General features: G+C 36.7%; 1 protein-coding gene across 4 annotated transcripts in view; it reads left to right on the forward strand.

Annotated features, from left to right (window-relative positions):
• IL6ST (interleukin 6 cytokine family signal transducer) overlaps positions 1–11,921 on the forward strand; it is a 53,993-nt gene extending 42,072 nt beyond the window's left edge. For all 4 annotated transcript variants that reach the window (XM_004744639.3, XM_004744638.3, XM_004744640.3 and 1 more), the window contains 6 exons: positions 166–267; positions 447–593; positions 880–1,020; positions 4,190–4,286; positions 6,438–6,519; positions 7,252–11,921. In XM_004744639.3, coding sequence (XP_004744696.1) covers positions 166–267; positions 447–593; positions 880–1,020; positions 4,190–4,286; positions 6,438–6,519; positions 7,252–7,989 — 1,307 coding nt within the window. In that variant the 3' untranslated portion in view covers positions 7,990–11,921. The remainder of the gene's footprint in view (positions 1–165; positions 268–446; positions 594–879; positions 1,021–4,189; positions 4,287–6,437; positions 6,520–7,251) is intronic.
• The last annotated feature ends 1,057 nt before the right edge of the window (positions 11,922–12,978 follow it).

Below are 12,978 nucleotides of genomic sequence, written 5' to 3' on the forward strand. Positions count from 1 at the left end.
TGATCTCTGTCTGTCAAATAAATAAATAAAACCTTAAAAAAAAAAAAGAATTAAAAACTATAGTTCTAAAAGTTTAATAACCATGAAATTATAATGTAAAAATAAATAATGGAATTACACTTTTATTATGGTGGAAAAAATGTTTCTCTCCTTTTCTTTCTTTAGGGAACCTAGCAGAGAGCAAATGTTACTTGATAACAGTTACTCCAGTATTTGCTGATGGACCAGGAAGCCCGGAGTCTATAAAAGCATACCTTAAACAAGCTCGTAAGTCCAAACTCATTTTCTTTGAAATGTGTTGTTTGCTATTAACAAAGGTGTTTTTTCTTCTTAAAATAAGGGTATGTGTTACAGTGTTCAAATAAAATAACGAAATTCTAGTGAATTCTAGTAATATACTGAATTGTAATGATTCTCAGTTATCAAATACTTTTCTTCTATTCTAGCACCTTCCAAAGGACCTACTGTTCGGACAAAAAAAGTGGGGAAAAATGAAGCTGTCTTAGAGTGGGACCAACTTCCTGTTGATGTTCAGAATGGATTTATCCGAAATTATACTATATTTTATAGAACCATCATTGGAAATGAAACCGGTAATAAAATTATCAGTTATTAAAAATTACTGGTTTTTTTCTTAAGCTTTCAAATATTAAGTCTTTCTTAGAGTATATTATCATCAGAAAAGAGGCACCTGAGAATTTGTCTAATGGTTGCTTTTGTGGTCCTATTAAAGAAATACTGTGTTGTGCTTATTGGAGAAGAGTGTGTCAGAGATATGAAAATTATTTTCTGAATACTTTTTGCGTTTTTAATACTTTTTCAAAAGCTAAATCAGAAACACTGAGCAGTTGAATAAACCACACTTACGATTTCTTCTAGCTGTGAATGTGGATTCTTCTCACACGGAATATACATTGTCCTCTTTGACCAGTGACACTTTGTACATGGTACGAATGGCAGCATACACAGATGAAGGTGGAAAGGATGGCCCAGAATTCACTTTCACTACACCAAAGTTTGGTAAGTAATGTTGGCTCTTTCCTTCTTTTTCGTTTTAAAGTTTGATCAGGCTAAAAGCAGACTTAGATTCATAGAAAAAGCATTTTTCATAAATTACGGTTTTTGTCTTTATCTGATTTTGATGGTTTCTTTAAACTATTAAAGCTCAACCTCTGTTACTTCATTAACAGCTTCTCACTCCTTTCATCTATATACTCCCTAAATGCTGAAAGAATTTTTGTATCTTTCTAAGTGGGTTCATATTTTCACTGGCAAAAATCAAGTGTGGTCTTTCTTCCTTCTCTTAATCCTTTCTATAGGCAGATTGCTGGAAAGATGAGTCCACCCTTCCACACTCTACTTCTGTTCCTCCAGCTCAGTCTTTGACTTCCTTAAAACCAGGCCGCCAGCTCCCACTCCACTGAAATCTCCCTCACATCCCTCAGGGATGTCTTCTTAGTTATGATCTCCCTGGCATGCTTTTTAGTCTTTTTTCTGTACTTCTCAGCATTTGAGTCTGTTGGCTTCTCCATCCTCGAAACTGCCTCTTGGTCCTTCTATGGAATAGCGCCCTCCTGAGTCTTCTCCCGCTCTGGTACTTCCCTTCTTGGCCTCCTTTTCACTCTTAAAAACAGTATGTATTTTCCAGAGCTCTGTTCTCCGCCCTATTTTATTATCTGCCTATTCACACTCCCTGTGACTTCAGCAGTCCTCTCTCTCCTTCACAAATAACATCTCTTTTCCCTGACAAAACCATCCAGGTCTTTGCCAAAGCCAGAAATTTAGATAAGGTTGTAGTAAATTTTCCCCTATCTTTTTTGCTTACATAAGCCAAGTATAAAGTCCTGTTGATCATGCCTTCTAAATTACTGCTTTTGCATGCCCTTTGATAATCTCTTCCTTGACCCTAAGCTTCTCAGGATTTTCTCCCATCTTTTTCTGTCTTTTCCTAATGTGAGCTTTTCCTATGTGAGCTTCTTACCTTTTGGCTGTTCTTTAGCTTCCCTAATGCAGACTGAAGCTGCATTCATTCTTTTTTCTACTACATTTTGAATCAGTATAGAAATTATTATAATTGTATTTGTAATGTCCACCCCCAAGTACCACCACAGTGATTGATAAGTAGAAACTTAATATTCCTGATTGATTGCTGAATGAGAAAATGAATGAGTAACTACATAAAATAGATAATAAAAGATCTGAGCTTTGCTGTGATATCCAGTAATATACATAGTTTCTGGAATAAGGTTTGTGGTGATATGTTAATAAAATATATGTAACAAGTAATAATTGAAATTGATCTTCAAAAAAAAAAACTTTTCAAATACTACCCTATTTGTGAAAGTAACATTCTGTAGAGCAGAAGAAAAATCACTCCTAATCTCTCTTCTAGAATAATCTTCTAACATATTGTGTATCCTTCTAGTATTATCTGTGCATACATTTTTTTCCCAAAATTTAGAGCATAGGATTTACTTTATTATCTACTTTTTTCACTGATCTATCTATTGTTTTGATTGTGGAACTATTATGGGTTCTTACTATAACATGTGGCTTGCTCCCAAAGGACCTTACAGTGTATTTGAAGAAATGCAGCATAAGCAAAGTAATTGAATGGAAAGGCATTTGGGCCATGTAGGCAGTAAACAGAGGAGGAGGAGGTTAAAGGTAATTAGGGTGACTTTTATCATCAAAAATTTTATAAAGGAGACAGTACTTGAGCCTCAAGGATAGGATGTGAACAAATAGGAAGAAGAGTGCATCTTAGGACAGAATGAGCAAAGGCCCAAGACATAAAAACATAGTAAGTTAGCAGCAGTACAGAAGAGGTTCTGCTTGAATTTGATTTGGTATAGATACGAATATATGAAACCTGAGCATACAAGTAACTAGTATTTGCCAGTCTACGGTTTTTTCCTGAGCATTGATCTGACTTACTGATTTTTAAAGTCTTCCCATGAAAGACTAATTAGGTGGAGACTGGAGGAGTTAACCAGAAACAATTGTAAGGTCAATCATTAAAAAGTAACTCCAATATAAACTATCCAATTAGTGATTCATTTGATTAAGTAAGCCCTCTTTAAAATGCAGATTAGGGATCATCTGCTAATTAGAAATCTTAGGCTTACTGATTTTTAGGTGATAACTATTCCTACTATTGCCACTCCTTGTATTTAAGATTCTTTTTTTAGTATATGTGCTGCCGAAAGTGAGCTCAAACTTTTCTTGTGTTGTATTTAAGATTCTTTAAAAATTCTGGGTACCGGGGTGACTCGTTAAGTGTCTGCCCTTGGCTCTGATCATTATCCCAGAGCCCTGTCCAGTCCGGCCTGCTCTAGCTCAGAAGGGAATCTGCTCTCTCCCTCTGCCTTTCCGCACTGCTCGTGCTCTCTGTCAGAAATAAATAAACAAGATCTTTAAAAAAAAAAAAAAAAATTAAAAAGTACAATTCCTTAGCCATTTATCAGATATGCCTTGGTTGTTTTTGTTTTGTTTTGGTATTTATTTATTTATTTATTTATTTGAGAGCGCACACAACGGGGGAGGAGGGCAGGGGCACAGAGAGAGGGAGAAAATATCTCCAGCAGACTCCTTGCTGAGTGCAGAGCCTGACTTAGGGCTCAATCCCAGTGCCCTGAGATCATGACCTGAGCCAAAATCTAGAGTTGGATACTTAACCAAACCATACAGGTGCCCTGATGCCATCTTTTTGAAAATAGTAAATAGCTACTAAAATTTTTGCCTGAACCTTTTATTTTTATTCCTTACAGAGGAGCACATCTTTAGTTCAGTTACTAAGATCGTTTTACAACTTCTCTACTTCTCCTCAGTACTCACAGATCTCAAAGATAAGCTTTTGTTAAGATTGTGCTGAGGGCAGATCATAAATGTAATAAATGGTTAGGTTTGGGAGCTCTAACTTACTGAGTAGATTATCTGTCCACTAAACTAAACTTAAAGTCATTTCATTCCCCTAACCAACATACAGTTCATGCTTACCCTGTGGCCAGGTTACTGTGTAAGGTATAAAGGGCTAGAAAAGCAGGGAGAAACCAGCCTTTTAAGTTAAAAACGCTGTAAAAACCAGATGGTATTTCATCTGTTCAACAATCCTCTGGCCGGGAAGTTGCATTATTTGGGTCAACATAGGCATTGACCATTATTTTCTACCTTATCCCTTTGTTTTTAGCTCAAGGAGAAATTGAAGCCATAGTTGTGCCTGTTTGCTTAGCGTTCCTATTGACAACCCTTTTGGGAGTACTGTTCTGCTTTAATAAGCGAGACCTGTAAGTACCCGTTTTTATTTTTACAGTTTTTCCGCTGGATTTATGCTCTGTCTCCTCCCTCAACCTCTGGCTCCAAGTAATTGATTTGCCTTCTGTGACTGTAGTTCTGTCTTTTCTAGGATTCCATATAAATAGAATCAAATAATACATAGTCTTTTTATATTATGTCTTGCATTTCACCTGTTCTTGAGACTTAGTGTTGAATATACTTCTTTTTCCTATTTATTGAATAGTAGTAATGGGTCTTTTCATGTGCCATTGCTATATATTCTTTGGTGCAGTAAATCTTCTGAAATCTTCTGCCAGTTTTTACATTGGGTTGTTTGCCTGAATGCTGAACTATAAGAGTTCTTTACATACTCTGATTACAGAATTATTCTCAAATGTGTTTTGGAAAGTCTGGTCTTGTGGCTTTGCCTTCTCATTTTTTCATTGTGATTTTAGAACTAAAGTTTCTAATTTTGATGAAGTTTATGTTCTGCATAGGAAATCTTTGCCTAAGTCAAGTGTCATGAATGTGTGTTTTCCTTTGTTTTCCTCTAGAACTGTAATCACTGTAGTCAAAAGTCTATGATTTGTTTTTGTGTATGGTCCGAGGTCAGGGTCAGGGTTCATTTTTTCCCCCCATAGATTCCAGCCTTACTTAGTGAAATTTACTTACCTACTTTTTGCCCCATTGTATTGCCTGGATATCTTTGCCAAAATCAGTTATCCATGTATGTCTGGATTTATTTATGGACTCCGTTCTATTCCACTGATCCATACATAGGTCAGTTATCCTAGTACCATACTATCTTGTTACTGCTCTGTGGTAAGTTTTGAGAGCAGTTAGTGGAATTCTTCTAATAATCCATTTTTCAGAATTATTTTGGCTAGAGTAAACGGATACTGATCTGAAAAGGAAATTTCCTTGGGGTGGAGGGGAACCCAGTACATGTTGACTGAGATTTTACTGAATCTGTAAGTCAATCTAGGGAAAAACTACAATCTGAACAGGCGTTTACATCTGCATAAATCACATGTCTTTCAGGGGTATATTGGTTTTAATTTTCTTTTGCAGTATGTAATTTCCAGTGGGATAGGCCTTACACATCCTACATTAAATTCATTACTAAATATCTTTTATACAGTTGTAAATGGCATTTTTATCTTCTAATTCTTCATTGCTAGAAATAGAAAGCAATTTTTTAAAGAACTTAGTTCTTGTATACTTAGTTCTTGGATATAGTCAACTACTCTAGGACTTTTTTGGATTTCTTAGCATTTTTGCTGCTCACCAGTGAAGATAGTTATTCTGATGTTTTCAGTTATTTTTCTTGTTATACTGGTTAAGTAAAACTTTGCATTATCACTGGTTTTGGGTTTTTTTTTTTTTTTTTTCCATTATCACTGGTTTTAAGGGAGAAAGCATTCAGTCTTTTAGGATCACATGGGATGTTGGTTTTGTCAAATGCTTTTTTTGTCATCTATTGATCATACGATTTTTGTTTAGGATCTTAACTTTATTGCTTTTTATATTATACACACATTTTATAGTTGTTTCCACAGGAGAGTCAGTCAGGACCTTATTACTCATCTTTATTTTTATATTTGAACTTATTCTCAAGGTGACTCACTTCCTGTGTACTTATATATACTTAAGGATCTCTCACTTAGGGTTAGAAACTGTATTAAGGTAAATAAATACTCTGGTGAAAAATCAAGTTTTTTCTGGTAGCTATGTAAAAACTTATTAAGTGGTTTAGTTGGAAATTGAACATTAGCTTTTGTTGTTGGGGAAGGGGTATACTGTAAAGCTTTGTGGCTTTCCTCAACTTTTGTTTCTTTAAATTGAACACTTAACAGTTTTTTATTACAGCTAACTTAAACTCATGTTTAGCATATATGCTTAAAACATACGGTTTTAGGGGCGCCTGGGTGGCTCAGTGGTTAAGCCGCTGCCTTCGGCTCAGATCATGATCTCAGGGTCCTGGGATCGAGCCCCGCATCGGGCTCTCTGCTCAGCAGGGAGCCTGCTTCCTCCTCTCTCTCTGCCTGCCTCTCTGCCTACTTGTGATTTCTCTCTGTCAAATAAATAAATAAAAAAATCTTTAAAAAAAAAAAAAAAAAAAACATACGGTTTTACAAACAGCGTATTTCTTTTCTCTTTAGAATTAAAAAGCATATCTGGCCTAATGTTCCAGACCCTTCAAAGAGTCATATTGCCCAGTGGTCACCTCACACACCTCCTAGGGTAAGATAAAATGTCTCTGACTTGTTTATACATGGGCATGTTAGGGTAGGTTTCTAGAGTTAAACCAAATGGTGAGCCCAGATTGAGAAATAAATGGTAATAAAGTATTACACAACATATTCTGATACTCCCTACTTCTGTTTACTTGATGGAACTTTGAAAATAGAAAAGTTGATGTGTAAATACTGCTCTCTGGTAACTGTGTTGTAAGGCAAGCATTTTATATAGGCTATTAAAATGAAATTGAACAGTATACCAGTTGAATAACTGCTGAAAAGATTTCTAGACACCTGAACTCTTCTAACTACCTTAAAGTTGAAATGACTTAACATAAAATTCAACAATTATTAGAAGGTAGTAAAGTTAAGATCTAGAATACATTTTATGAGATTTAAGTCATTTGAGTCTGTCTATCCTGGTAATCCTAGGCTCCATAGTCTAGTAAGAGAAGTAATCTTTGTACACCAACCTGTAGCTTATCAAAATTGAACACCTGTATTGATTAGGAATTCTGGTAAAATACATTGATTGATTCTTCTCAGAATTACTCCCACAGTACCTGCAGTTCAGCTAGTTGACAGGACCTAGTGACCCCAAATTATGTCTATCCCATGGGAATTTACTGAGAAGCTTCAGAGATGCATTTCTCTGTGGCTTTAGACTTTTACCATATGTTTCAGAGTTTGAGTAAACGTATGCCAGAGTTACTAATACAGTTTCTTTCTTTCTTAGCATAATTTTAATTCAAAAGATCAAATGTATTCAGATGGCAATTTCACTGATGTAAGTGTTGTGGAAATAGAAGCAGCAAATGACAAAAAGCCTTTTCCAGAAGATCTGAAATCACTGGACCTGTTCAAGAAGGAAAAAATTAGTACTGAAGGACACAGCAGTGGTATTGGAGGGTCTTCATGCATGTCCTCCTCTAGGCCAAGCATTTCTAGCAGCGATGAAAATGAGTCTGCACAAAACACCTCGGGCACCGTCCAGTATTCCACAGTGGTGCACAGTGGCTATAGACACCAGGTTCCATCGGTCCAAGTCTTCTCAAGATCTGAGTCCACCCAGCCCTTGTTAGATTCTGAGGAGCGGCCTGAAGATCTACAACTGGTAGAGAACACAGAGAGCAGTGCTGGCAGTTTCCCCAGGCAACAGTATTTCAAACAGAACTGCAGTCAGCGTGACACCAGCCCAGATATTTCACATTTTGAAAGGTCAAAGCAAGTTTCATCAGTCAATGAAGAAGATTTTGTGAGACTCAAACAGCAGATGTCAGATATTTCAAAGCCCTTTGAAGCTGGGCAAATGAAAATGTTTCAAGAAATTTCTGTAGCAGATGCTTTTGGCCCACATACTGATGGACTGGTAGAGGGATTTGAAACAGTGGGGATGGAGGCTGCAGTTGATGAAGGAATGCCTAAAAGTTACCTACCACAGACTGTCCGACGAGGTGGCTACATGCCTCAGTAAAGACTAGTCCTGTTACAGCTTCAGCAGTACCTGTAAACTAAAGCTGATTTTATCTGTTATTTCAGGTAAAAATAATCTTCACTCACTGAAGATGATCATTTGCCCTTGAGGACAACAACAGACTGTCCTTCCCCCTGGGCAGTTTCCCTTCCAGAATATCTGGGATGATTCTTCAAGCACTACATAAACTGACTTCATCCTCTGAATAGCTGAATGATACTGTGCTGTTTCAGGATGTTTGCACTGAAGAAAAACAGAAAGCTTGTCTCAGATTTGCAAAGTAAAACTTTGTTTTGATAGCTAGGAAACAGAGGGTATTTAAATAATAAGCAGTGATAAACTTAGTACGGCTACTGATTCTAGTGAGAACAGGCACCAAATAAAGTGGCTGAGATAAGATAAAAAAAATTAGAAGAGTGAGATCTAGACACAAATGACAGTGTAGGGAGAGCTATGGGCGGCATAATTATATGAAGCCGGCATTTTTTGTCTGACCAAAACCAGTCAAAATAGTGGGTCTAATTAGAATATTGCCAACAGGAAGTAATAGACATTCTCTTCCATTGGCAATGATGCTGCCTATTATGAGACAAAGGGAGTACAAGTCTGAATATTTATCATTAAGCAGTCTAACAGATTTTCAAGATCTGCTTTTTATCATTCATAAATTCAGCAAAGTGCCCAGGTAAGAGCTACGAATGAATGCCAAACTATGTTAGCCATTTTAAAAATTCTTTGCCATTTATTAAGACCTTAATTGTTTTTTTAAAGACCTTCATTATTTAACATTCTTCTATATATATGCAAACATGACCCTTTTTGTTAATACTAGAGAACTTGGTTGATGAAGCGCTCTATACAACGTTACATTAAAACATATTTTAAGGTGAAGACACATACTTTGTTTTTATTTTTAAGTAGGCCAAGATTTGAAGGTTTTTTTTTTTCTTCAGTGTTTGAAGCAAACTAAGAGGAGATGGGCACTACTAACAAAATAAAGCATCATCCAAAAACACAACATGTTGATGTTAGTAAGTATCACAGAGCATACCCTATTGTAAAGGCACTTAAATGAAGGGACAGTATTTTAGTATCTGCCAGTTCTGAGGTAGATGGGACTGACTTCTTCTACACTGTGATTTAGATATTAAACCTGCTTTCCGGCAAGTTCTGTTCTTCCCAGAGCAAGGTAAGCTAGGGCTCCAGATTTTAGCACTTAACCCCACTTTCACATTTTTGCCATACCCTGGCCACCACATTTGACAAGGAGGCAGGGCTAAAGACAGGAACAAGAAGTTATGAAGAAATTTTCATAAATCATTAGTGGTCGACTAGTGGTGTGTAGTACATTTTCAGAAGGTATGTTTGGTTTTCTGTATTTGTCACCAAAACCAGGCTAACTTCAAAAGAAGGAAAGTTGCTATACATTGACAGTTGAAATCTAACTCTACTCATTATGCTCTGAGAATATTGTTCATAGTAGACCTACTGTTCGTTAGACGTTATCTTTGTATTCTTGCCAGCTGTGTTTCAGAGCACTTGCACACACACGGTCTTTTTGAGATGGGGGAGAAAAGACCTGGGATTGGCAGAATGACAGGATGAGAAATACATGAGGAAGACCGAGAGAGGCCGAATAGGGACAGAAGGACCCCAGCGTCACACTACAAGATAATGGCACCATGACCATTTAGATCTCGTCAAAGCCTGATCCCATCTAGGACATTTATCTTGCTAAGAATCTGTCCAAAATTTATACCAGTTTTATTTTTCATTCTCTCCAAGTAAATAGTCCTATTTGTAAAATTGTCACCTCTGCCAGTTTTAAAAAGAATTCTGGTGTGATGTTTGTATTTGGGGGCACAGGGGCAATTAGAAAACGTAAGCTTATAATCTAAGGGAGTAAGAATGAAGTCCTTGCAGAAAGAACACTGACTGTAGAAACAAATCTATTGAAACTTGCATAGAACATGGTGCCCTGAGTGCCCCCCCACCCCTGCCGGGTGCAAGAGCATTTTAGACATTTAGTTAAATAAACCTTGAAGAAATAGCCCTATATTTGATTACAAATATGTGATGTACATGCTTGCCTAACGAGAAATGCATTCATGAAACTTGTTTACAAAATTACTTTCCTAAGCCAGGTCTTAGGATGATTGTGGCCTTTAGATAATTTGTTTTGTTTGGAGACATAAGTTGTAGTTTACTTAGGCAGAGAGAAGTCTAGTTTATATGAAAACGAGTCTATATATAAGTTAGTGGATGTGATTCCCACTAAATCTTGAGTATCCAGAAATTTCCATTAAAGTAATGCTGGCACATCCTCTCTATGGACAAAACTAATGCACTGCTTCTGATGCTCTTGGCCTCACAAAGGAGTGTGCCACAGGTGTTGCCATTGCAGTTTGACTGTGAACTGGTGTGTTTGGTCCCATACCCTCATCCCTTACAAAGGCATAATGGTGAGCAACTGTGGGAAAACTCCCAAACTTAAAATGCATTAAAATACTAACAAAAAAATAAACTTGGATCAGTCAGCACTGAGGAACATAATCCAGTATGTAAGTAGAAAGAAGTAAGGAAAAAAGCAAAACCATTCACACATTGCGTTCACATCAGTTCTTTACCTAGCTGTTGAATTAATTTCAGCCTTACACATTAAGTTGCCTAATCTAGCTCACTGTGAAGTCCAAGGTTCATGAAGTAAAAATGTAAGACATTTGTTTATGAAAGCTCATCCTTTAAGAACATTTAAATAGTTTCATAAATAGAAATAAAAAATTTTTAAATATTATATCCACAGGGCTAAGTAGTTAAAATCAGGAGAAATAATGTAGAAGTAGGATAATTCTATAGTTCTCTAAAATTTGTTAACTGGCGTTTATCAACCAAGTATAAATGAAGTAGGAGAACTCTTCCTCCATTCTGTTACATTCTACGTCATTGTCCTATGTTTGGTTTTAAGAAGAAATTTCCAAACTAGATGTTACCTTTGTTGAAATGGGTAATATGTCAATGTAATAAGCTATATCTCAGAAATCTCAGAGCCCATGGGCTCAAGCCCCATGTTGCATGGAGATAGTACTAAAAAAAAAAAATTTAAATAAAATTGGTCACTCACGGATTTCAAAGATGATGTAACCTAGCAACTTACAGCCTCTTTCTAATGGTCTTCTGCCAGCAGAAAAAATACTCCTTTTCAGAATACTTACAAACAGAATTCAGATACAAGTCAAAAAACAAGCTTTCCAGAGCCGAATGTACTATCTCTTCGATAAATCTTTTTGTGTGTGCTACTAGCATGCATTAGTGTGATATTCTAGTATACAATGCATTAAAGAAAAAAGAGAACTTGGTGTGAGCTCTACTGTGTTTTTTTTCCCTAAATTTTTAGGAGCTTTTTTGCAGTCAGCAGCTCCTTCAAGTGGATTAGTTGGACTTCATTACCCATGCTTAACCATTGATCATGATGAAAATGCATTGAAGACCCCTTAAAGACAAGCTTTGTCTGAACGGTAACTACACGTTTCAAATACTGTAACATGAATGCCAAAACGTGATGTCAAATGGACATTTTAAAGGCAGATATGTGAATATTCTGTAGTCTTAATATGTTTATTGAATATACTCTGAAAGTGTGCAATTTGCTAATACTACAATACAGTGATTTTTAGCATTAGGTGTGTATCCTCTGTGTATCTTTTTAAGTGCAATCCTTCAAAGTTCACTTGCTGTTTTACTCCCACCTCGTCGACTTAACATAGAAGGCTTGTGTAGAGAGGGTATTGTATTTTTACCTCTGTAGTGAATTGCATGTGCTAGTTGTTACCATGACTATTGGTCTTTATGTTGACATAACTCTAAATGTTACTGTAAACGTTCTTATGTATCAGCTCTAATCTTTGAAGTAAATTTAAGAAATCTTGTTTAAATTTTTTTCTGTGTGTGATCACTAGAGTGATGTCATTATATGTAATGTTTGAGGTAACAGTATTTGTCACTACTGCTGTTGGGTCTTAGTGTAAACTAGATGCTTTCAGAGTTCAGTGGCTTTTTAAATGTCCATTTAGCATAATGGAATCGGTTTCAGAAGAAAAGCAATATATCATCTTAATAAAATAGAATGGACTGAGATTATAAATCAGAAAACTGGTTAATGAATTTTCCAAGATGAGTTCGGGAATCCTAGCACTATACCACCCACCAGTGGATTAATCCCCCTCCCAAGGCACCCGCCAAGTACAGAGGTACTGCGCCATCTAGTGGCTGGTCTGTAGCCACAATGCTGAATCCCCTTAAAACAGACATGGAGCCAATTGAGCATCCATTGGCTGCTACTCTGAGATTACTTAGTCTATGAACCTAAGTACACGATTCCACTTGGAAGAAAATTCTGAACTATTAGATTTGCACATACATTGGAAATTTATCTAAAAAACGCACTGAGTCAAATGCACAAACCAAGTTAGTTAGCTTTATCCCTTTACATAATGTACTACAGGCTACAAAAATCTGGCTTTGAGCTTACTGGTCTATGTTTAAAATTCTTCATTTGGCTCTGACTCAGCTTGGCTTTACTTCTTTGTGGTACCTCTGGTCTTAACCCTGATTGATAGTCTCCCAATATATCCTGCTTCCAGAAAGATCATATGGTCTCATAGGGTCATAGGCTCTCAGAGCATTGTTTACCTAACCCAGGGGCAGAGAAGCATCTTTAGCTTTCGGTTTAAGCTTTTTTTTCTCTGTAAAGTTACATAAAATACTGCAGCTTCAAAATACAAAACAGTACAACAAACTGTGTGTATGTGCATGCACGCACATGAGCTTATTTAAGTACGCATTTAAGCTCCATGCTTTGGCACATTCCCTCGAGTGAGCAGAAGAGCGGAACCCAAGCAGACAAGAGTGCAGGGAAGCACAGGGGAGCACAGCCCACCAAATCCAGGTCAGCAGTTCATGGCCCTATTGGTGCCTGGTTTCTCAACAGCT

This window comes from Mustela putorius, unplaced genomic scaffold, assembly GCF_011764305.1.
Source record: "Mustela putorius furo isolate JIRA1106 unplaced genomic scaffold, ASM1176430v1.1 tig00000145_pilon_pilon_pilon, whole genome shotgun sequence".
In the NCBI taxonomy this organism is placed as follows: Eukaryota; Metazoa; Chordata; class Mammalia; order Carnivora; family Mustelidae; genus Mustela; species Mustela putorius.